General features: G+C 39.3%; 1 protein-coding gene across 2 annotated transcripts in view; it reads right to left on the bottom strand.

Annotated features, from left to right (window-relative positions):
* ATP9B (ATPase phospholipid transporting 9B (putative)) overlaps positions 1-25,109 on the bottom strand; it is a 286,527-nt gene that overhangs the window by 11,624 nt on the left and 249,794 nt on the right. For both annotated transcript variants that reach the window (XM_075826526.1, XM_075826527.1), the window contains exons 16-25: positions 19,950-20,111; positions 17,865-17,957; positions 14,827-14,910; positions 14,230-14,400; positions 11,677-11,775; positions 7,290-7,379; positions 6,847-6,991; positions 5,826-5,890; positions 3,692-3,847; positions 1,992-2,056 (exon numbers count right to left, since the gene is read on the bottom strand). In XM_075826526.1, the coding sequence (XP_075682641.1) occupies positions 1,992-2,056; positions 3,692-3,847; positions 5,826-5,890; positions 6,847-6,991; positions 7,290-7,379; positions 11,677-11,775; positions 14,230-14,400; positions 14,827-14,910; positions 17,865-17,957; positions 19,950-20,111 (1,130 nt within the window). The remainder of the gene's footprint in view (positions 1-1,991; positions 2,057-3,691; positions 3,848-5,825; positions 5,891-6,846; positions 6,992-7,289; positions 7,380-11,676; positions 11,776-14,229; positions 14,401-14,826; positions 14,911-17,864; positions 17,958-19,949; positions 20,112-25,109) is intronic.

The raw sequence follows: 25,109 nt of genomic DNA, 5'->3' as shown, positions 1-25,109 counted from the left end.
CTAAAATTGTTCATAACTTGCTCAAAAATGATCGTTTTTCAAAATAAAAACCACTGCTGTTATCTACATTCCAGCGCCGATCAGATTATGTAGGAGATAGAGCACTTATAATCTGGTGACAGAGCCTCTTTAAAGATAACAGCAGTGGTTTTTATTTTGAAAAATGATAATTTTTGAGCAAGTTATGAACAATTTTAGATTTAGTTACTTAATGCCTAACTGGGCGTGTTTTTACTTTTGACGAAGTGGGTTTTGTAAAGAAGTGTATGAGGCTGACCAATCAGTGACTAATCAGTGTCCTACATTTCTCATTGTTCCAGCCTAGCTTCTTTCACTGCACAATCTCACTGTGCTGTGGATCATGCTGGGCTGGAACAATGAGAAGTGTATGAGGCTGATTAGTCACTGATTAGTCAGCGTCATACACTTCTTTACAACACCCACTTGGTTAAAAGTAAAAACACACCCAGTTGGGCAATAAGAAACTAAATCTAAAATTGCTCATAACTCGCTCAAAAATGATCGTTTTTCAAAATAAAAACCACTGCTGTTATCTACATTTCAGCGCCGATCAGATTATGTAGGAGACAGGGCATTTATAATCTGGTGACAGAGCCTCTTTAAGGATGGAGTAGCATAGGCTAGTATACTATTCCATACTTCAAATAAAAGGTATACTGACATATACCAGCGAGGCATCATTTGGCCTCCATTGGGTTATTAGAGCCCTATGGACACGTTTAGCATGTACGTCAGGAGCTTTCCAGACAAACACGCTAAACGTAGGGCTAAAACGTGATGTGGACAGGGCCCGCTGGCTTGTGGATGGGATTGAAACATGAGATTGCATCTTCCCAGCATCCTATTCGACTGTATATGCAACACATAGATTCAAAATAGTTGCCACAGGAGGGATGGTTTCTACCAAACAGAAGAGGTTTTCTAAACAATGTTATTTAAAAATAAAAAAATATATACTTTGGAATCAATACTCTTTTAGGCCCCATGCACACGACCGTAATTTTGATTAAATACGGATCCATTCAAATCTATGGCCCATGGACACATTCCCGTATATTTATGGGTAAGTGTCCGGGCCGTAGAAATGACCCACAAAAAATAGGACACGTCCTATTTATTGATTTTGTAGACCATGCTCCTATGCCTTATAATGGGAGCACGGCCCGCAAATGCGGGTGACAGTCCGCAGCCGTCTGTGCCCGTAGTCACGGACCGTGCACACGGCTACGGCCTTAGGGCATTTTTTTTTAGGGGGGGGGGATTAAATATCAAGTTTAATTTACATGAAAAAATATACTGGACAGCACAAGGGTAAGACATATGTACAGTAACTTTTTTCTTTTGTTTTACAAGAGCTCTGTAAAAGGGCTATATAAGACTCACTGAAATATCTGGAATGGCCATGGTCACAAGAACAGTAAAATATAGAGGACGTTAGAAAGTCTTAGGCATGAAAACAGTGCATATGTCATGGTGTATCCGCGTGGTAGTGGAGCCCTGCTGAGGAGGCAGCAAGGAGAATTGTGAGGGGGTAAGTTGCAATTTATGAATTACCGCATTTCTCCAACATTCTTGATGAGATACAATTACTACACAAACATGTACGGTAAATGATTATTTCACGACTCTTCCATCAGCCGTTCACATGCTTGTTACTTGGCTGCTTCATCATTACTGTCAATGAGAAAACCACCATGTACCTGGTTCGGATACGCAGCTGAATAGAACCCCTCCAGTGTCAATTACTTTCATTTGCCCGAAAATATCTGTTGTTGTTTTTTTCCAGGACATTATTTTTTGCTCCCTCACCATGTTAACTATTAGTGCATGAATAATATGGGAAAAACTAATTATAACATTTTCCTTTAGACATAATTAAAAGGCAACCAACTGATCTTGGCCCTGATGTAATCAAACAAAAATAGTTTTGTTACCAAGTTGTCACCAACTAAATACTAGTTTTAACTTACCCTACCATTAGGAATCCCTGGTACAAAGGAACAGATGCGAAATAGAAGACTGAGGAAAACACAGCCTTAAAAGGAAACAAGAAATGAAAAATGAGTAAATTTACCATTTTTAACATTAGGTCAGACTGTCACCTACACAATATTTTACGAGCAAATATTTTAAATGATATTAAATGTAGCATTATATACTGTCTAAGTGGGATTCAAAAGGAGTAGATGCACTTGAGTAAAGTACCCCAAAACTGGAGACATTGAGGCAGATTTATCAATTGTATTGTAGGAAGCGTGCAATAAGGAGTTAGCAAAAATTGCAAAAAATGTATTAAAGTGGTGCACATGGCATATATCAAATTGGTGCAACTCAGAGGACACATTTATCTACCTTATGTTACTTCCTGGCTGGTGTACATGGTGTAATTTGCAGATATACAGGTGTCCACCCTCAATTTCTTGAATTGCGTAAAGTTATACAATTTGTCATGATACCAAATCAATAAATCGAATACATTTTTAAAAATTGGTAGTCTAGGACCGACGAACAACATACGTTGGTGGTATACTTTTCTTTTTACATGTTTCTATAACCGGTCACGCCATACATCTCGGGATATGTCGGGTTTAGAGACAAGTTTAGGGAGGACACATCTATTTTATGCCACAGCAAGGAAAAGGCAATCTCAAGACTGTATCATAGTTGATTCAAGGAACTAAAAAAATTCTAGAAAGGGTTAAGCATTGACTTTTAGGGTCGTCACCTATAGGCGGAACTGGAGAGAGAGTTTTCTTCTGGAAGCGAGCTATTTTGCATACTTTTTACCAGGGAGCATTGCCCTTAAGACTCCCTACCAGCTGGCTCTCCCAAAGGAGAATCTGTACCTTCCAAGAGCTGCTTCGAAGGCATCTCCCTCAGTTTACCAGAACCCTACTCTGAGAAGCGACAACTCTGAAACAGTCTACAGAAGGGTGTCTGGTTTGGATATTAACCTGAGATGTGTTTCAGGACATTGACTTTCAGGGTTGTTACCTATAGGTGGCACTAGATAGACAGTTTTTCTTTTCCCAGCATTGCCCTTAAGACTTCCTACTCCTTGCAGAGATCCAGCTGGTAGGAAAATCTAGAAACTCCCCAAAATTGTACAATTAACTTCTCTCAAATGAAAGAATAACAAAATGTATTAATTCAGAATTGCCGCATAGAGCAGAATCCCATCAGAGTTGGTGGTGTGAAGCAATATGACAGGCTCGGGTCAAGTAGCATTGTGGAGCTGTGAAAATTGTACTGTACCATATATTTTTTAAATACAACTTAACAAGAATTTCACCAATTTGGAGGTACACTGGCTAATAAATCAGGAAAATGCAATATCTACAATTCCCTAAGTAGAGCGCAGGGCAGCTACAGGGAAATCTAATTACCGGTGGTTGACCCTGAAACCTGTCAGCAAACTGTTAACTGTGACCTTTAGCTTCTCTATGGAATGCAGGGTACAGACTGTAATAAAACAGCTTGTAGCCTGTTCATTGCCATAGGAAAGAAAAAGGAAATTTGCCTTACCATCAACTTCCCACCCTAGATGCAGCAGGGGCAAATTAGCTAGTGAGTATGTTAGGGAATAATGCGATCTGTCTACCTATGGTGTAATATATTTGTTATCAGAAGGGTTTGCTGGCATTTTTATCAGATAATCAAAAAAAGGTACCTGCATAGTGGAAATAATAAGGCCTCTATGGATGACAAATTGCCCCAATGCCGCTGATCTTTTATAGCTGTTTCGACCATGCACCATTAGTAATCTGCCAATGTGTTTAAACTGGGTTATAGAAAAATCAGCTGCAAGAGAAGCTTGTTTCCCCTCCTAGAAGAAAAATACATTTTGCAGATAAGACTACAAATATTAAGACACGAGAAGGCATACAACCAGTTCACTACCCCAGGGTTTCCTTCCTAATACCTTCATCTAAAGCTAAGTAACAGAGGTAGAAAAAAGTCAAGCTCCACCTTGCTGGGAGTTTCAACAATATATTATGGAGTTGCATTATCAGCAATATACAGTCGAGTCACATTAATATGACCACTTACTAATTTTGACGTCGGCAACGTGTAGCCCATGAAGGAAGTGAGGTGTCGTGGGCTGGCTTGGTGGGTATATAAGTTGTGCGATAGGCTGAACACATCACTCGTTGTTGCCGTGGGTAAAAGGGGTGATTTATCGGGAGTTGCAAAAAGGGATGATTATTGGCTTTCAGGCCAAGTGTGGCAGTATTTCTCAAACAGCACAGTTTGTGAACCGTTCGCGTGCTGCTGTGGTGAAAGTATATCATGAGTGGACAAATGGCACCATTGGGAATAACCGACGTGAAAACCATGCCGAACGACGCGCGAGGGCCGAACGACACTCTACATTGGAGCAGCTCACCGTGAAAGTCAACCAGGGGGCTACCAGATGTGTGTCTAAAACAGCATATGGGGCTCCGAAGCAGACTGATGGTCACTGCCCCTATGCTAGAAAAGGCTTCAATTTGCACTGCAGTATCGGAAATTGGACCACCGATGATTGTAAAATAGTTGCCTTCTCCGATGAGTCACGTTTTTTGCTTCATCGAACAGATGGACGTTGGCGTGTCAGGCGAACAAACACCCTGCAAGCTTTGCTAGAAGAACAGAAGCTGGTGGCGGCAGCGTTATGGTCTGGGGAATTTTTTCATGGCATTCCGAACCGATTTGGGTATAAATCCATCAACGCAGATCATGTCCACCCATACATGTTGTTTGTCTTCCCTGGAGCACATGGAATCTTCAAGCAAGACAATGCGACATATCACACGGCTAGAAATGTCCGACAGTGGCTGGAAGAGCACGACCAAGACTTCCAAGTACATTCCTGGCCCCCTAATTCACCAGAATTGAACCCAATTGAGCATCTGTGGGTCCACCTCGATCATCTTGTTGGGTCTATGAATCCTCCCGCACGCACCCTATAGTAAATGGGGGATGCACTGCAGTCAGCATGGCTCCAGATACCTGAGACAACCCACCAGCAGCTTATTGAGTCACTCCCAGCCCGAGTTGCTGTTCGTGCTGCACACGGCGGTTACTCTGGATATTAGCTGGTGGTCATAATAATGTGACTCGACTGTATAGAACAATTTTTTGTTTACTGCTTATAATGAAATATTTTGTTTAAAGAGGCTCTGTCACCAGATTTTGCAACCCCTATCTGCTATTGCAGCAGATAGGCGCTGCAATGTAGATTACAGTAACGTTTTTATTTTTAAAAAACGAGCATTTTTGCAGGTAAGTCGATCTTACCTGCAAACGCTGATGCTGCTGCAGAATCAACTGTAGCCTCTGGTGCCGATGTGGCCGTCACGATGCAGGACCTGTGAGTGACGTCACAGATCTGCACTGTCACAAGCTGGGCGTTCTGAAGAGAAGAGGATGTTACTTCTCTTCACAGCGCCCAGCTAGTAAAAGTATTAAAAACGCCCCGATGTACGCACCTAATACACACCCACTTGGACTTTTACTTTTAAACACACCCACTTGGACTTTTGCAAGCCTCATTTGCATAATTACAAAAATGGTCATAACTTGGCCAAAAATGCTCGTTTTTTAAAAATAAAAACGTTACTGTAATCTACATTGCAGCGCCTATCTGCTGCAATAGCAGATAGGGGTTGCAAAATCTGGTGACAGAGCCTCTTTAAGCTGGATTCACTTGAATTCAGCAACATTCTTTAAGCCATAATCTTTTAATAAAACTATTTATCAGTAGCTTTTCATAAGGAAAAAAAACATTGACCTTTTTTAAAATGTAAATACTAAAAAGTTACCTTTCCCTCTATGCCAATGCCACAGTCAGCTGCTTGGATCATGCTCACATCATTGCCTCCATCACCTAAATAAAAAGAAAAGAAACATCACACACTGAAAAGGTTGCAAATGCCCCCTTGCAACAAATTGCATTCGTGGACAAGGCTTCAAGCAACAGAAGGGGCATAACTTGGCAATGTGGTCATTCCAGAATAAGCATGGCTGATGTCGCTGGAGTTTTATACATTTTCCCATATAAATACATATTTATTTGACATACAATTATTAATTAAAGGGTGGTATGTGTATTAAGGAATTGCTTTTCCTGACAAATTGTTATCAATTGCATTTCGCACTTTACAAGCAGAAGTGAAGCAGCAATGAGGAATTCTAATTCCCCACCGTTTCCCTGCAGCTACTGTCAACAGAATTGAAGCGACATGTACGGCAGCCTGTACTCTGCGAATGGAGGGCTCACAGCATTGCTATTCAGGGCATTACTACATCCTCAGTGAGACTTGCACTTGTGGAAAACAAACTGCAATAAGCTGAACTGTGCTCTTTCTATTACATTGCCTACAGGAAGAAGTGGAGTATTTAATTTATTCACTACTTATTGGAATTGCTCCTGCTTGTAAAGGGCGTGATACAATAATAACATTATATCATGGAATCGCTCATAATACAAATCTCAAAGAGCTTCACGTTAACAGTTGAAAAAATTGTACATGAAAAAAGTAAGAAAAATTTATTTAAACCGTTTCCACTTTATGCAGAAACATTGTGTTTGCCCCTGAAGAGATTGTGACAAGTCAAAGAGCAACTTTGTGATATCGCTATTGAACAGTCATCTATTAATAGTGTGATTTTTGAATAATGAATAACAGCAGCGATATATACACATTAAATATGCAATCTTTTTCATTTCACTTTTTATCAATATTTCATCAATGTAAGGACAAGTCTGGCTTATTCAGCACAGCGCAGTGTCAACGTCACATATATGGAGAAGGCACTGAATGATAAACGCTTTCCTCCTACCTATGGCACATGTGCGTCCTCCTGTATGCTGCTGTAGAAGCTTCACAATCTGAGCTTTCTGTGTTGGTGAACACCGGCAGCACACAACGGCAGGGCACTGACAGGCAAGCTCAACAAATTCATGCTCATAATACTTCAAACACACCTATAGGATGCAGGGATACAGCAGAGAGGATTACTTCTCAATATTCTGGTATACGGAGCTTTTATTTTTTGTACATACTGTTATGCCATTTTTTAGTTACTAATGAAATAAAACTTTTTGGAAGAAAGAACCATTTGAACAATAGATAAGCCAGGGCTACATAGAGACATTGCAGAACATGACAAGTGCAGCTCACAGTAATTCACAAAGTAGAATCTATTTGATATCAAATTTAGTTGACATGTAAAGTCCAGCGTTCTAATAATTGCCGCAGTATAACAAAATAAACAAACCCCACCTCGAGGGAATCTCCAGCAACCACTAAGGCACAATCGTGTTTCCTTCTGAAAGCATTTAGCTCCAAGTGCGCTTCACTTCGACTACTCACCTGCAAAAAAAAAAAAAGAAGAAAACCAACACAAAATCCTATTAAAACTACAAGTCACCAATTGACACTGACAGAAATGGTAATGTAAAAAAAACACCACCCAAGACCTTCACAAAATATGACAGATTTAATAGGAGTCACAATACATACCAAAGGACACCATATCGATCAACTTCTAAAATATATATGAAAAAGTTTCCAAAACCTAAAAATCATGTTCAAATGACTAAAAATGAGAAAAAACAAAATGTATATATTTTATTTAATTCAGCACCTTTCCCTAGACACCTGGGTAATTTGCAGCTTCCTGACGTCATTGCAGCGCAATTACGTAATGGGTCAGCAAATCCCTGGCTGCGGCCGCATCATGACGTCCATAGTGATGTCAGTACTGTTGCCATGTCACTCATTCATTTCATGGTTGATGTGGGTACGGCAGCGGAGTGCTTCAATTCCCCGTTTTCAGTGGAGAGGATGATCAACTCATGTGAAGCCACTCTCCAGTGAAATGGGTAAACGGTTATGAAGACCTCATTTTTAGCGTTTCAGCCGCAGCACATGAGGATGAACCTGTAACTTTATGGTAGAGAATCACCCTTTAAATGCCCATCTTCCCCAGCTTTTATAACATGCTGCCTGCAGTTAGGACAGAAGATTCAAGGTGACAGTTTACCTTTAATAGTTTCTAAAATATTTGTGCGCATCCCTAGACCTACTATACTAGAAAACAAACTGTCAGCAAATGATTAGCTTTCCGAATTTAATTTCAAAGCCCTTACAAGGCAGATTAACATAATTGTAGTCTCCCTACTTATTATAAACCATAGAAAACACAGTGAATAGATTTTATTCAAGAAACTTAATTTGCAATGTTACTTTACGAAAAGGTCAACAAAAATTGATCTGAAGTTTTATCAGAAGCATTAATAATTTAATTGCAAATAGAAGTCTGCAGGGCCTAATCTGCTATTCTGATGTTTCACAACAAACCGCATTTACATGTAAATTATATTCTAAGAATTATTTCTGTTGGGAAAGTGCTTCATTTAGACGAGACGCAGACATATGTCTTATCAGAGAGAGCCAAAGAAGTCGGAACAACTTTGCCATTTTTATTTTGGAACATAAAACCTAGTTATAATTAAAAGTGCTGCCTCCTCAGCAATGCCTTAAAAAATAATTATTATTTAAAATATTCTATGGAGTGTTCAACAGATTCTCATATATTTTATGTGTTTAATTATCTGCCATTTGTGCACAATGAAAAACACAATGTCTGGCTAATCGATGTACATAGGAGTCAAGGACCAAAGTGAAAAATACCACTCTAGAGCCATGCATGAATGATATGTAGGTAAAAGGCGCGCACGCACGCACACACATAAGGGCATGTTCACATGTAGTTTTTTTCAGGTGTATTTCTGAGCATAAACGCCTTGAAATACACCTGGAAAAATACTAGCAAAATGCCTACAAACAGCTTCCCATTGAATTCAATGGGAAATACAATGTGATGTTCACATGAGGTGTATTTTTATGCTGCTGAATTCAAAAAAGCCTTGTAAAAAGAAGCCTTTATAAAAAGAAGTAGCATGTCACTTCATGAGGCGTTTTTGGAGCGGATTTTTCATTGACAATATAAAAAAACGCCTCAAAAAATGCCTAAAAAGAAGCTTCAAATGGAAAAAAGCTTAATTTTATGCTTCAAAAAACACCTTGAAATCAGAGGCTGTTTTACTTTGAAAACAGCACCATCATTTTCAGCCACTTATTTTTGTACATGTGAACATACCCTTACGGTGTAGCATTTCTTTTGCCAAAAAAATGCATCTGAGGCCCCATGCACACGACCGTAAAACCGCGGACCGTACCACGGTCTGCGGTTTTACGGACCCATTCGGTTCTATTGGTTGCGGACACCTTTCCGTAGCGCTACATATGGGTGTCCGTGCCATAGAACCGTGCCGGGAATTATGGAGCATGTCCTATTTTTCGTGCACTGTGCAGGAGCATGGCCTGAAAATGCGGGCAATTTTAGGCTGTGATTTCGGGCACGGTCGTGTGCATGGGGCTTATGTTTTTTACTGCTTTACACTGCAAATCATGTGATTCATGGATAATGTGATGCAAAGATTACTCTTTGCATCACATGATTTATTCAGAAAAAACGGCCACACAAAAAAGCTATGGAGGTCCATGGGAGAAAAACCTCACTAAAACGGCAAGGCCTTGCTGCAATTTTGGATAAAAGGCACTGAACCAAAAAAAAAACGCAAGAAAACCAAAAAAAAACCAAAAACCATGCATTGTTTGTAATGCGTTTAATAATTACCTGTTGACTCCAAGTTAACATCGGGCACAGCGTTTTTTTGCAGCAAAAAAACGTGGCAAAAAGGCAAGGAAAAATGCCATAAAAAATAAGTTACATTTAAAAAAACGCTTGTGTTTTTTTTCATGCCTTTTAATGCAGTTTAAAATGCCAGAGAAAGAGCCTATGTGAAGGAGGCTATAAAAGAGTTTTCTGGCTTATTGTATACTATAACCTTATCAAACTTTCTAATACATTTTGAGGGGAATTTATGAATGACTATACGCCCTTATTATTGCGTAAAAAAAAGTAAAAAATTATGACACACACTTTTTGTAGTTTTAGGCGGCCTTTGCAAGTTTTTTTTAAAATGGTCAGGACTTACAGGCACGGACAGCCGGGGACAGTCACGCGTATTTGCGGGCTATGCTCCCAATATAAAGTATGGGAGCACGGTCCGTAAAAACAAAAAATAGGACATGTCCTATTGTTTGCCGTTCATTTCTTACGGCCCGGACACCTTCCCATAAATATATGGGAAGGGGCCTATGGGCAATAGAAATTAATGGGTCCGTACTTTGAACCGCATTTACAGTCCGTATTTGTGGATCAAAATTTAAGGCCGTCTGCATGGGGCCTGACAAATTCACTATAATTGGCTCGAGGAACGGGCTTAAATTATAGCAGAAATCATCACCAGCTCAAAGCTGGAATAGATTTCTCCTTTTGGCACACAGAAAAAATAAAATAAATTTGGCGCATTGTACACCAGCGCTCTTTATATATAGATGGCAGTCTTAATAAATTCCCCCTTTGTTTTTCAATCCCGTAAAACGTTCATGATCTCTCTTTGTGATCAGTAAATGTAAACATCCTTGGAAGGCCTAATACTTCTCACATCTGAGAGTTTGCTACATTTGCATTCTGTGCAGGTAATCCTCTTTGCTCTGAACACTCAGACACCAGGCTGATATAGTTATACTACACGGACACATTGTGGAAACCATCAGAGCTTTAGAAAGACTTTAGATCCTGGAATATATCAAATGCAATATTGAAATCACTATAAAATACAAAAATGACCATAGTATCGGAGTTTGTAAGGCTGAAAAAGACATACGTATATCCAGTTCAGCCTACTATTCTGAAATGATGATCCAGAGGAAGGCAAAATCTCCATGATGCAAAAGCCAACTTTCCTCATCTTAGGGAAAAATTCCATCCCGACTCCAATATGGCAAACAGAATAAATCCCTGGATCAATAACCCATCTACAGTAATCTAGTACTCATAACCTGTAATATTATTACACTCAAGAAAGTCATCCAGGTCTCTTTTGAAATCTATCAGTAAATTCACCATAACATATCCTCTGGCAGAAAGTTCCATAGTTTCCCTGCTCTTACAGTAAAGAATATTCTTCTAATTTTGTCTAGAAACCTTATTTTCTTTATATGTAGTGGATACCCCCTTGTTAAAGTTACAGTCCTAGGTATAAAAAGTATAAAAAGATCATGAGGGAGATCGCTGTATTGACCTTTGATATATTTATCTATCTATTTATAAATACCCCACTTGAATTCTGTGCGAACAGAAGGAATCCCCCATTCAGGACCTTTATGTTAGACAGACCAGAGAACAACTACAAAAAGCCTATCTCTGCCTCTATTGAGGACACGGTGTGTCTGTGCATTACATGGATAAGCTCACTGATTTCACTGAGCGCTGTGTAATGCTTTATTTCTCCTGTAGTGCTGCTGTAGGGGTATTGAACACTTTTGATGGGTTACCGCACCGATTTCAGCTGATCCGTGTGGGCTCACAGTCCGTAATCAAATAATTTTTGGGGGAATCTTCTATCAAAAAGGGACGGTCAAAACCAGACAAACCTTTAAGCTAAAGCACAGTTTGTTCTACATAAGTTCAAATCTTATCATAGAACAGCATAATGTAAAAAAATATTATTTTGACTGAGACAAAAAGACTTACTGGTCTGAAAATGTGAATGTCCTGGTTTCGTGATACTAGATGAGAACTCTTTGCTATACATGTTGCTGTTTCCAGCTTGTCTCCTGTAAGCATCCATATCTAAAAACAATTTAAAAAAAAATTAAACATTTTCACCTAAAGGCTATGGACACCTTTGTCAAGGAAAACATTTATTTTTACATTCTGTATGTTAGTGGTTACTTTGAGTTAAAAAAGTTCATTCATTCCTTTTACTCATTCTCAGACCCCCTGATATTCAGTTTGCAGCCTGTTTTTAGTTTCAGACTTTTCTCATGTGGACACGTCCTTCCAGTAATACATGCTGGATGTGAGGTCTGTGAGTCCAGGATGATGCTGCCTTCACTAGCTCTCATGTATTAGGACTAGGGATGCACAATGCATCAAAATTTCGATACCATTTTGATGCTTTGCGGGGGCGAACAGTTCAATACCATCAATTTATGTATTTTGATACTAAGCTGTGTGGCCGCACAGCTTATTATTGAAAAAAATGAAAAGAACATAGCACGCCTACAGTGTAAAGGGCCCACGATGTCCTCTTCTTACAGTGATCCTTTCCCTGCCCGTATCTCACATTCTCAGATTATCATTAGTGGCAGTAGAGAAAGAAAGGTGGAGCGTTCCTCCCTGTCACTGCGACGCCCCACTTGTCATTAGTGCCGGCCGTGTCACAGTAGGAGGGAGGAACACTCCTCCTTCCTTTCTCTACTGTCACCAATGATAATCTGAGAATGTGAGAAAGGTGCAGGGATGGGACTGTCACAAGCTTGCACAAGTTTCCTGATGACGTGCCTGTGTCGCTTGCGCTGCAGTGTAGTGACAGATCGGCCCCAGGCAGGTATTGCAGCAGAGCACAAGCTTGAAATAAAGGCAGACAGCATTGAGGAACATTGGGGTTAATGTGACCCATATTAACCCCAATGTTGCCATTATGTGAGGGAAATGATGAAGTCACTTATTATTAATGTGAGGCACATGTGTTATGAATTTAGCACCTCAATGTGCCTCACATTAATAGTAATTAACCCCATCATGTACCTCACACATTAACTCAATGTTGCCCATTATAACTGTGAGTGAGGTACTTGATGGGATCACTTACTATAATGATAATAATGGGCACCATTGGGTTAATGTGTGAGGGAAATGATGTGGTTAATTCACAAGGCTGTGTTCGGTGCATGAGATACAGACCGAATGTCGCCCGCTTTTCCTGGATCCAACATAGTTCAGAAAGCCGGGCTCCTAGCATCATAGTCATCCATGATGCGGTGAGTCACTGCCTCCCCGCAGGAATACTGTCCTGTAGTGTAATCATGTTTTCAGTATGGTGGCCCGGCTTTCTGAGCTATGTTGCATCCAGGAAAAGCGGCTGACATACGGTCTGTATCTCACGCACCGAACACAGCCATGTGAATTAACCACATCATTTCCCTCACACATTAACCCAATGAGGCCCATTATAATCATTATAGTAAGTGATCCCATCAAGTACCCCACTTTTACAGACACTAATTTAGCTCCTGTATTCACCTGCCGTGTGTGCTCTCCCGCCCATGTACTGTCATACAGCCTGTATATGCTCAGATTCAGCGTGCTCTGCTGTGTACAACACCCTGCCTTCCGTTATCTCCCACTAACCCTACACTCTGCTACTTGTGAGCGGAGGGAGAGCACAGAGAGCAGGCACACAGTGAGGCCACTTTTACACGGAAGTCTTCTGGTCAGAATTTTGCATCAGTACTGCTAAGCCAAAACAAAGAGTGCGGCATATGTTGAAAAAGTATAATGGAAAGATTGGCACCTCTTCCATGTTTCGGACCCACTTCTGGTTTTGGCTTATAAATACTGATGCGAAATACTGACCTACATACTGTTGTGTGAAAGTGGTAGATGACATCAGCCCTGAGCTGACAGCAGTCAGGAGCAGTTTGCGCTCAGCAACTATGTCGGAAGAAGTAGCACAGCCATCTACGTACAGGAGCTGCACAGACTCTACATAAAAAAACAGGACATTTTTAATGAGGACTATTTAGTAAGTGGCTTAGCTTTGCATTCAGGAAGCGAATGAACAAGAAAAAAAAAGGTTCACTGCAACAGTGTCTATAGCTTTTAAATGGCACAAATCCTCCAAATAGGAGGCTGAAAGATTGCACATGCTGTATGATATTTATTGTCCTCGAACCCTCTTGACAGTCAACAGAGCTCACAAATGGGCGTCTTTTGGCTGTCCAAGCTTACCGAAAAGTAATAAAGGTGTATCCACCTGCTTTTCTTTATTAGCGCATCTAATTTATGCCCTAAAGTAAAAGGAATTATGTGGGGACAGATGCCATTTGATGGCATTGGGAAAAAAATTGTTTTGAAGTATTTATTATAGGTAAAGAATCTTCAACCTGGGGTGCATGTGTCATAAGTCAAGCAAATTACCTGAGGTTGCTTCCACTTTTAATAGAAGGTCAGCAAATCTACTCCATCTAACGCAAGCTACATTCTCACCTGTCTTTATCTACAATTACTGGAAGCACATACCTTTATCCCAGCATTTCTCAACATTTCCAGAGTGGGTCTGACATCGGCCTGTAGTTGATCCTCCACACCAGTTAAGCAAAGTAACTCCATTTCCCTTTCCAGGCTCTCTACCACAGCGGCCACCTTTAGAGCTCTGTCGTGTATACTTAACTTGGCTTGGCTATACCGATTCTGGACACAAAGATCATAGAACAGTTTTAAGCATTTGTTAACAATAAGAAATTAAACAATAGAAAAAGACAAATATCCAGGTTTACGAAAACCAATACTAGGCACAATGGATATATAGGTTTCCTTCAAGTAAACCAGAGAATAATAATATTCTAATGGAGGCTATGTAGTAAGTAGTTCATATTAGCTAAAATATTACACAGTACATTCTGAAATACAAATATATAAAGCAATATGATTAATAAATGCTGAAACAGGAAAAAAGGTCACTGGTCACTATTATTTCCCACCTCCTTAAATCTATTTCATACTTCAGTCAATTCATATATTACAGAAAGTAACTCTTTAAAATACGATTTTTATATACAATGTAATATTGACATATATAACTACAGACAACTGGAAATCATTAACAGCTCATTGTACCTCAAAGTCTTGATACTGCTCTTCACTTAATGATTTTTTTGAAACAACCAGAGTTCTCAGTCCTTCTCTTGCCATGTTTCCGCACTAAGAAAATATAGTAAGGGAATACTGTAATGGATGTGGGTAAATTTGCTTGGAATATTGTAAACTTAAACTTTTTCATAGTCAACACTTAAAGGGCTTGTCCAATATCAGCAAATAATGTTATTTTCTGTAGGATTAAAACTTATAAAATGTTTTCAAATACTTTCTGCATTAAATGGTACCTGTCATGTGGTACGTGCAGTCTGATCTACAGGCAGAATGTTATATAGCAGGAGGAGCTGAGCAGATTGATATATAACATTCTGAGAAAAGATTGTTATAGAAAAGACTGTTGTTTATTGATAAAAAAAAAATCCCTGCTTACTTTAGGCTTAAGAGTCCAGTGGGTGGTCCTACTCAGTGATTGACAACTATATCTATATGTGCACTAATGCAGTGAATGAAGTTTGTCAGAAGTTTGTCAAATGTTTAGCTACACTTTAAAGAGTAACTACACTTTCATCAAACTTTTGATATGTCATAGAGACATATCAAAAGTGGGGGGTCCCGGTGCTGAGACTCCCACTGTTGCTGAAAGGAAGGTGTATTAGAGCTGAGCGCTTTGCTCCTTCGGCTGTGATCAGCACTCCTCGTCAGCCTGATGACGTCTTACATAGATGTTCTATGTGAGCCATCTTCAGCCTGAAGATGAGCGCTGATCACACCTGAAGGAGCAAAGCGCTCAGCTCTAATACACCTTCCTTTCAGCAACAGTGGGGGTCTTAGCACCGGGACCCCCTCTGATCCAAACTTTTGATATATCTCTATGACATATCAAAAGTTTAGTTCCTATTTAATATATATATTTATTAATTATCCATTATGTGTATTCACAGATTTCTCTAAGATCTTGAGTAATTAGGTAGATGTACCAGATATGGTTTAGACCACAATATTGAACAATGTCGTTCTAACATGAGGGAATATCGTATAATTAGAGAGGTGATCCGGGTTGCTAAAATGTAATCCTAATGGCTGCAAATGACATGAGTTAACAAAACAAGCAGTACTCACCTTTCCTTTCCCCCAGCAATCCAGTGCTGGCGGTCCGGTGGCACTCCTGGTGATTTTTTACATGCAGGTGACATGTGACCGCTGCAGCCAATCAGAGGGCTCAGCGGTCACGTATTGTATTTCTGGCACTTTGGCGATTTGTCACCGCTGACATTTGCAGCCATTATGACAAAAAATTAGGAACCCGGATAACCCATTTGAATATGGTATTAAACGTTTATTCTGGTAATACTCTACAAGAAATGTTTTTTTTTGCTTTTTTTAAACGAAATCACCAAACTCTTGCCAGTTAATGGTATACAGCTTGAACATTATGGATTTAATATCACATATAAGCATTGAAGTTTATATAATCATTCAAAAAAAATCTGTCAATTGGCTTCTAAAAACATAAGCTTAAGAAATGTCATTGGGGAAAGGGCTTTATTGATTTGACCTCATATTGCTAAATAAATTAAACCAATTTTTTTTTCTTACAATTAATTATGTATCATTATCGCCAAAAGTAATTTTTATGACATTTAGTTAGGTCTTCGGGGAGTTTAATTTAATCATGCCTCTGATTAAGTGAAGCTGGCCTGCAGCATCTATTGATTCATATTGCCAATACCATCATCAGCATATGCATGGTGATCAGTCTATTACTATATTGTCAGTACAGAGTGTTAGGTTAAGATGACTACAGACAAAACAAAGCCTGCAAGGAGAGTTTTTACATATTTAGACATCTGCAAAATGAGAATCATGATATGGTTGCTGACTAGTTTAGTTTATTTTATAAAGAATATGAAATTTTTGCCACTTCATCAGTCAGCTTTCAGAAGATGAACATGATAAAATAAAATATACAAATCATCGCTAAGTGGATTTATAAAAAGTGCCAGATTTATTAACTGGTTGCCGACACAGGACGAGTATGCTCGTCCTGAGCGGCGAGCACTTCGCGCATTAGGACGAGCATACTCGTCCTGTGTAACAGCCGTCCCTGCGCGCGTCTGTGCGCGCGATCGAGAGCGGGGCAACGGCTGTAATACACAGCCACGGCCCCGCTCTGACAGCGGAGAGGAGAGAAACATCTTCTCTCCGCTGTTAACCCTTTGAACGCCGCGATGACAGCTGATCACGGCGTTCAAAGAGAGGGGACTGCACATTGATCGCGTCACAGAATATAACTGTGACGCGATCAAAGCCCACAACTCGTATGGCCAGACAGCCCAGGGTTCAGTGAAGGACCCCAGGGCTGTCTGAACATATTTCCTGTTGTTAGGGCATACTGAGGTATGCCCTAACAACTGCCTGTGTACGATCAGTAACAGGCTAATGTACTGGCATATAGATCTATGCCAGTACATTGCAGTTACAAAATCAAAATCAAAACGATAAATCCCTTTATGGGATTAACAAAAAAAGTTAAATGAATGTAAAAAAAAAATAATGGTAAATAAATAAATAAAAAGTAAATAAAATACACAGAAACACACATTTTTTATAATAAATAAACTTTTTAAAATATAAGTCCCAAAACATGAAATAATATAGACATATTTGGTATCGCCACGACCGTAACAACCTGTACAACAAATGTATAACATTATTTATGAGGATCGGTGTATGGTGTAAAAAAAATAAATATTAAAACTGCTGCGCAACTGCTTTTTTTCTGCATTTTAATCTAATTAAACATTTATAGAAATTAAACGATAATGTATTTGTACCAAAAAATGGTACGTACATAAAGTACAACTCGTCCCGCAAAAAACAAAGTCTCCTACAACTACGTCGTACAAAAAATAAAAGCGTTATGAGCGTCGGGATGCAAAGAGGGAAATGTAAAAAAAATTGCTCTGTCCTCAAGGCTAAAATTGGCCGTGTCCTTAAGGGGTTAAAGGCGTGCATTATTGTTTAACTTTTACACCAAGTCATTTTTCTGCGGATCCTACCTCTTCTTCCAACCAGTCATTATACTGTACAATGCTAGCCATGGCAACATCAGCACCTTTCATATAGAATGTAATATCTTCTGATGATTCCTCCTGTAATAATAACCAAAACAATATAGGGATAAGGTAAACTTGATGATCATGTTACTGCGTGAAAACGGAAATGTCAACTACTGTAGAACAATATAATCATACTGCATTATTGTCTCTAGTGGCCTTGAATGCCATGTTTGGGGTGAAGCATGCACATGCACTGTACTGTACTTAGAAGGGAATGGAGCATGTGCTATTATAACAAGCTTGGCCCCACAATGTTTTACTGAACTGTCGACTTGGTGGTCATTTTGAACATTTTAAAAGTTACGATATGTGCAGATACATAAAACGATAAACTTGGTTTGCTTTTTGCCACCACACTAGGAAAACGTAAACACATTTTTTTTATATATACACACACACACACACACACACACACACACACATATATATACACACACACACACACACACACACACACACACACACTAGTCCTTCTCAATGAAAAATACAAAAATGCTGGAAATAGATCACTCTGGGTGTAATGAATCTATATAATATACGAGTTTCACTTTTTTAATTGAATTACTGAAATAAATAAACTTTTTGATGATATTCTAATTCATTGAGAAGGACCAGTATATATATATATATATGTGCGTGTGTTTGAGCTTGCGCAATACTGCGCCATTCACATAGGGCACTCATTGACCACTATTCTCGGGATAGGTGAGGATCCCAGCGGTCAGACCCCCACCGATCAGACATATCAGACATTTATCACCTATCCTGTGGATAGGTGATAAATGATGACTATGGTCCATGCCCTCTTTGCTTAGCCCCACCCCCTCACCGACTCACAGCCAAAAAGTGGAACAGATCAGCAGGAAATTAACTCCTTAGTTCTCTGAAGGATTTCTACAAGACTGTTTTAGGAACACGCAGAAAATCCTGCAGACTGACAAACTGTGCGAGCAAGTTTATCTCCTGTTTACTTTTATCATTCTTTTCTAGGTTTAGTGTTCCTGTAAAATAACTAAAACCACAACTTTGCTAATACTTTTGATCTTGTGTATATCATCTCTGAGCATGTTTAATCCCAAACTTCATTACTAGGCATATTTATATCACCTAATGAACTAAAATGCTGGAAAACAATTGAGAGCCTGAAATGAACAGGATGCAACAGAACTTTATTTTTTAACAATATAATTTTCATTGTAGTCCTTATTTAATAAATAGTAAAAAAAAAAATATACGGTATATTTATGTTCACACCACATAAATTCAAAGTGTATGTTCACTTTTGGACATTTTATAGTTTATATATATATATATATATATATATATATATATATATATACATAATCTACATAAAAATGTGATCAGCTCTTTAAATACATTTAACTACTTCTCTTGTACGGATTCTGAATTACAGCCAGTATCCACTTAACATATTACCTGAACTTCTATATTGCAGGATGACAGTTCGGCTATGTTCACCTGCTTAAGGGAAAATGGCCCCTGATTTTCAGCCGGTTTTTAAGCAACTTGCACTTTTTGAGCTGTTTTTCTATGGAGTCAATGAAAAACGGCTCCAAAAACAGCTCAATAAGTGACATGCACTTCTTTTAACAAGGCGTTTTTTTTACGCGGCCGTTTTTAAAAACGGCCGCGTAAAAAACGCCCCGTGGCAACGAAACGCAGTTTTTCCCATTGAAATCAATGGCCAGATGTTTGAAGGTGTTCAGCCCCCGCATTTTTAGCCGTGTGAACATACCCTTAGACTTTCTTGTTACTCTACAGTGTCTGTGGTAAAAACTACACTTTCCAGAATACACATCACCAGAGTAATCTCTTTGCTCGTTGCAATCAGTGCAGCTTTGAAGCCTGAAGAATTGTGAATACAGCTCTGGAATATAAAAGATAAGTCATCCAACATATTTACAAAGTTACTCATCTTTTTATGAAGAATAATTATATAAACTGTAAAATGGTACTCAAAGGTGAACATATTGTTAGCTTTAAAGAACATAAATGGAGCCTTACTCTGACTATGATGCCCATCCGTTTGCTTTCAGAAGTGAAGGGAAAGATTTGGAGGATGAAAAATGTCAGAATCTGTCCACCGGGGGTTTTAAGTTGCATGGATGTCAAATCTCTGTTAACAAGAGTGAGGCCAACACTTTCTGTCCACTTAACAAGTGCAACCTGCATAATAAAAATAAAGTAGCATTATATATTGCAATGATTTATATGGAAGAAGAACTTGTGGTAAGTAGCACACAGGATATATTATGTTCTTATTATATTTAAGACTCTAAACCTTAATGAAAACACACCAAAGTTGTATTAATATGTACAATCATACTGCCCAGATAACCAGATCTATACATCAAGTGATATAAAAAAATCAAAACATGAGCAAATACAGGCTATGAGTAAAAAGCAAAATGCAGCTCTGTGCAAAACCCGCATATTTAGTTTCAGTATTGGGATCAAATCCTGTCCCATGGGATCAGGAAAGCCTTTCACCAAGCAAGCTTTAGGAAAGACTTCCCTTATCTGACATAACGAGATTGCATCCTGTCCTTGGCTGTAAATATACAGCTCCTGAATAGAGTCGTAATACAGCCATGTGAAAGGAGCACGATTATGTAACTGAGCCCCCTCCATTGAGTTATTCTAAAGTTTAACTCTGGTCAAAACCTTGTTTTCTAAAATCGACCCATATTGGTCACAATGTACCGTTGCCCTTCTTGCATGTCCCCAAATGCTAATTTTCTAGGAGTGTTATTCCTAGTAAAAGCCAGTTCCTTCAAAGTTAAAGAGGATCTGTCACTAGTTTAGTAATGCCCAATCTCCTAGCTAATCTAATAGGCGCGGTCACACTGATAATGCTAAAATGTGAAAATGGTGTCCCAAAATGTTCATTATATTAAAATGTAGCTTTTTTTCTAAATATGCAAATGAGGCTACAAATGGGCGTCAACACCAGCGATTCTCCGGAGGTGGAGCTACCCCACAGCCTCTAACGCTGTCCTATCAGCATGAAGCTGCTTCATACAGTGTGGGAGGCTGAGGCTGGAGGGACGGGGGATCACTTCAAATAGCCATATCTGTGGCTGTGGACCAGATGACATTCAAATCCTTCATTTGCCACCAGAATCGCAGTTCTAGCTGTGAGACAACTGGAGGTATCAGCAGTCTAATACACAGTCGGGAATGGAAGCTGTATACTACAGTGAAGTACAGAATTATTTGGACAGTGATACAATCTTCAGGATTTGGGCTCTGCATGCCATCACATTGGATTTGAAATGAAACAACTGGGATGCAATTGAAGTGTAGACTTTCAGGTTTAATTCAAGGGGTTGAACAAAAATATCCTGTGAAATATTTAGGAATTGCAACCATTTTTCTACACAGCCTTCTCATTTCAGGGGCTCAAACGTAATTGGACAAATTACCATTACCATAAATAAAATGTTTTTTTTTAATACTTTGTAGAGAATCCTTTGCAGGCAATGACTACCTGAAGTCTGGAACCCATGGACATCACCACACACTGGGTTTCCTCCTTTGTGATGCTTTGCCAGGCCTTTACTGCAGCTGTCTTCAGTTGTTGCTTTTTTTTTTTTGGGTCTTTCTGCTTTAACCAGTTCAGGACCGGGCTATTTTGAGCCTTCAGGACCAGACACCGTTTAGCCCTTTTTAGCACGTGTTAGTTAAATGGCTATAGCTTTTTTATTTGTTGGGCTAACTACGTGATTTTTGCTATGTTTTCTCCATAGACAATGCAGGTTTCTTTTTTTTATCGTTTTTATACACATCCTATTTGCTATTTTAGAATTTTTATTCTTAAAGTTTGAAACGAATAGTAAAAAAAATAAGCTTTTTTACGTTTCAGCTATTTTTTTTTGGTAATAACATAGTTTTACCCTAAAATAGACCGTTTATTTGTGATCGCCATTGTCTACCGTAAATGTTAATATATTACATGTCTATATTAGCGTTACGACAATGATTGGCGGGGGGGGAACGTTTTTTTTGAGGTGGGTATTTTATGTGTATTTATTATAAAAAAAATTTGCCCTTTACTTTAGTTTTATTTTTTTTATTACTATGGTCTGTCCCCCAAAGGTCAAAGACGACCTTTGGTGAACTTCATATATATTTTTTCTTTCTTTTACACCATGCTTTTCCACTGTAAGGGTATGTACACACGACCACTTTTTAGACGTAATGGAGGCGTTTTACACCTCGAATTACGCCTGAAAAAACGCCCCTAATACGCCTACAAACATCTGCCCATTGCTTTCAATAGGAATTACGATGTTCTGTTCCCACGAGCCTTTATTTTAAGCTTTGCTGTCAAAACGGAGCGTAAAAAGACGCTCCGTAAAAGGAAGTAGCAGGTCATTTCTTGAGGCGTTTTCTGGAGCTGATTTTCCATTGAACACTATGAAAAATGCCTCAAAAACCATCTTAAAAAAAAGCCTCAAAAGAAGCTCCAAATTTCATTCTCAACTTCAAAAACGCCTGAAAATCAGAGGCTGTTTTCTCTGAAAACAGCTCTGTATTTTTCAGACGTTTTTTGTTAAGCGTGTGAACATACCCTAACTGGAGCTGTGCAGCAGCCCCAGTTACAGGGAAAATCAGCCCTCTCATAGTGTCACTCACGATTATGGTGTCACTCACGATTGTCACTAATAGGGCTGTGCTGGGTCTAGTCAGACCCAGCAGCAATCTGTCACTAACGGCACCCAGCGATCATGTGACCAGTCACATGAACAGCGGGAGCAATAGAGACAGCTTCGCGGCCACTGCCTCTATTCCTATACACAGCATTCATTGAGCACTGTGTACAAGTGATCAGAGAAGACAGAAGCAGCGAAAGCTGCTTCTATCCTCTCCTCAGGGTCCCCGGCAGTCATTGACAGCGGAGACCAGACATTCAGCTGCCCGATCTCTTGGGCAGCAAGTTAAAACCCGAGCCGTAAAAAGTCTATGGCTCGGGTTTTAAGGACCCTGACCGCTGACCGTAAAAACACAGCCAGCGGTCGGGAACCAGTTAAGTTTTGTCTTAAGCAAGTGAAATGCAGCTCGATCGGGTTGAGATCTGGTGATTGACTTGGCCATTGCAGAATATTCCACTTCTTTGCCTTAAAAAAACTCCTGGGTTGCTTTTGCAGTATGTTTTGGGTCATTGTCTATCCGTACTGTGAAGCGACGTTCAATCAACCTTGCTGCATTTGGTTGAATCTGAGCAGAAAATATATCCCTGAACACTTCAGAATTCATCCGGCTGCTTCTATCTTCAGTCACATCATCAATAAACACTGGTGACCCAGTGCCTTTGGCAGCCATGCATGACCATGCCACCACACTGACTCCACTATGTTTTACAGAGGATGTGGTGTGCTTTGGATCATGAGCCGTTCCAAGCCTTCTTCATACTTTCTTCCTCCCATCGTTCTGGTACAGGTTGATCTTAGTTTCATCTGTCCAAAGAATGCTGTACCAGAACTGGGCGGCTTCTTTAGACGTTGTTTGGCAAAGTCTAATCTGGCCTTTCTATTTTTGAGGCTGATTAATGGTTTGCACCTTGTGGTGAATCCTCTGTATTTGCTCTCGTGAATTCTTCTCTTTATGGTAGACTTAGATACTGATACACCTACTTCCAGGAGAGTGTTCTTCACTTGGGTAGATGTTGTGAAGGGGTTTTTCTTTACCATTGAAAGGATTCTGCGATCATCCACCACTGTTGTCTTCCGTGGACGTCCAGGCCTTTTGGAGTTCACGAGATCACCAGTACACTATTTTTTTTCAAGAATGTACCCAACTGTTGATTTGGCCACTCCTAACATTTGTGCTATCGCTCTCATGGATTTCTTAATTTTTTCGGGCCTATCGATGATCTGTTTTATTTGCATTGAGAGCTCCTTTGACCTCATGTTGTGGGTTCACAGAAACAGCTTCCAAATGCAACACCTGGAATCAACTCCAGACCTTTTACCTGCTTAATTACTGATGGGTTAACGAGGGAATAGCCCATGCAGCCCATTAAATAGCTTTTGATATAATTGTCCAATTTCCTTTGGTCCCTTGAAAAAGAGGCAGATACAAAATAAAGAGCTGTAATTCCAAAACCCTTCCTCAAATTAGGATGTGAATAACCTCAAATTAAAGCGGGGAGTCTGCACTTTAAGCCCATATTGATTATATAACTGTATATTCAATATGTTTTGGTAAACAGCTAAAATGCCAAAACTTGTGTCACTGTCCAAATAATTCTGGACCTAACTGTATATGATCACTGCTTTGTTGCTGGGCAGGGAAGGGGTAGACGCTGTACATGGATTGGACAGCATCATACAGAAAATATTACACCGCCCAGAGTGAAAAGAAAGAGTAACCTCCAATTTGGGAAGTATAGCCAAATTAGCATATTTAAAAAAATGCACAGAAACTTTGCAAATAATAAAAGTTTTGGAAAAACAAATTACACTGTAGTTATCAGCATCATAGCGCCTATTAGATTAGTTAGGAGATAGTAAATTAATAAACTGGTGACTCTTTAAACAACTCCTGCTGATGGTTCTGAACAGCAGCAGTGGTTTTCAAAACCTCCAGCCAGTGCTTGGCAACTATTGGCTATAGCTACAGATCACTGAAGTCATAGATACCCAACCATTCCAAAGAAAGGGCATGCAGAAATGACATCAGAGTTCTGTAGCTATAGCCAATAGTTGAAGAGCAGAACTAGAGCTGTTCAACATGGGTTGTTTGATGTTGTAGACCAGGCTTTTTTCTGCAATAACATTTCTAGAAAATTAGCATTTGGGGGCAACTAGAAAAAGGTGACCAAAGTTAAGTTGAGTTACCTAGTGATTTTAAAACCATAGACTGGTGTTTTACTTTAACATTGTGGTAAGCCCAATCCCTGGTGTTAATGGCGAGTTAGTTCCCCATGTAGTTCAATAAAAAAATGAAAAACACAAAACGCATCTCTGTATTAGCACCTTATGATTCTCTATGTCATCCAAGCAAATGCAACACTAAACGGCTTATTGTCTAGTTAAGCACTTCCTAATTAATTTCTGCGAATACATAAAAACCAAGTACGTATGTACATTAAAACACCCTTTGTGAATTATACCTTCACATGTATTTGCTGTAATACTAGTTTTATTCTGCATTTTTCTA

Source organism: Rhinoderma darwinii, chromosome 5 (genome assembly GCF_050947455.1).
Source record: "Rhinoderma darwinii isolate aRhiDar2 chromosome 5, aRhiDar2.hap1, whole genome shotgun sequence".
Lineage (NCBI taxonomy): Eukaryota > Metazoa > Chordata > Amphibia > Anura > Rhinodermatidae > Rhinoderma > Rhinoderma darwinii.
This window is presented reverse-complemented; position numbering and strand designations above follow the sequence as displayed.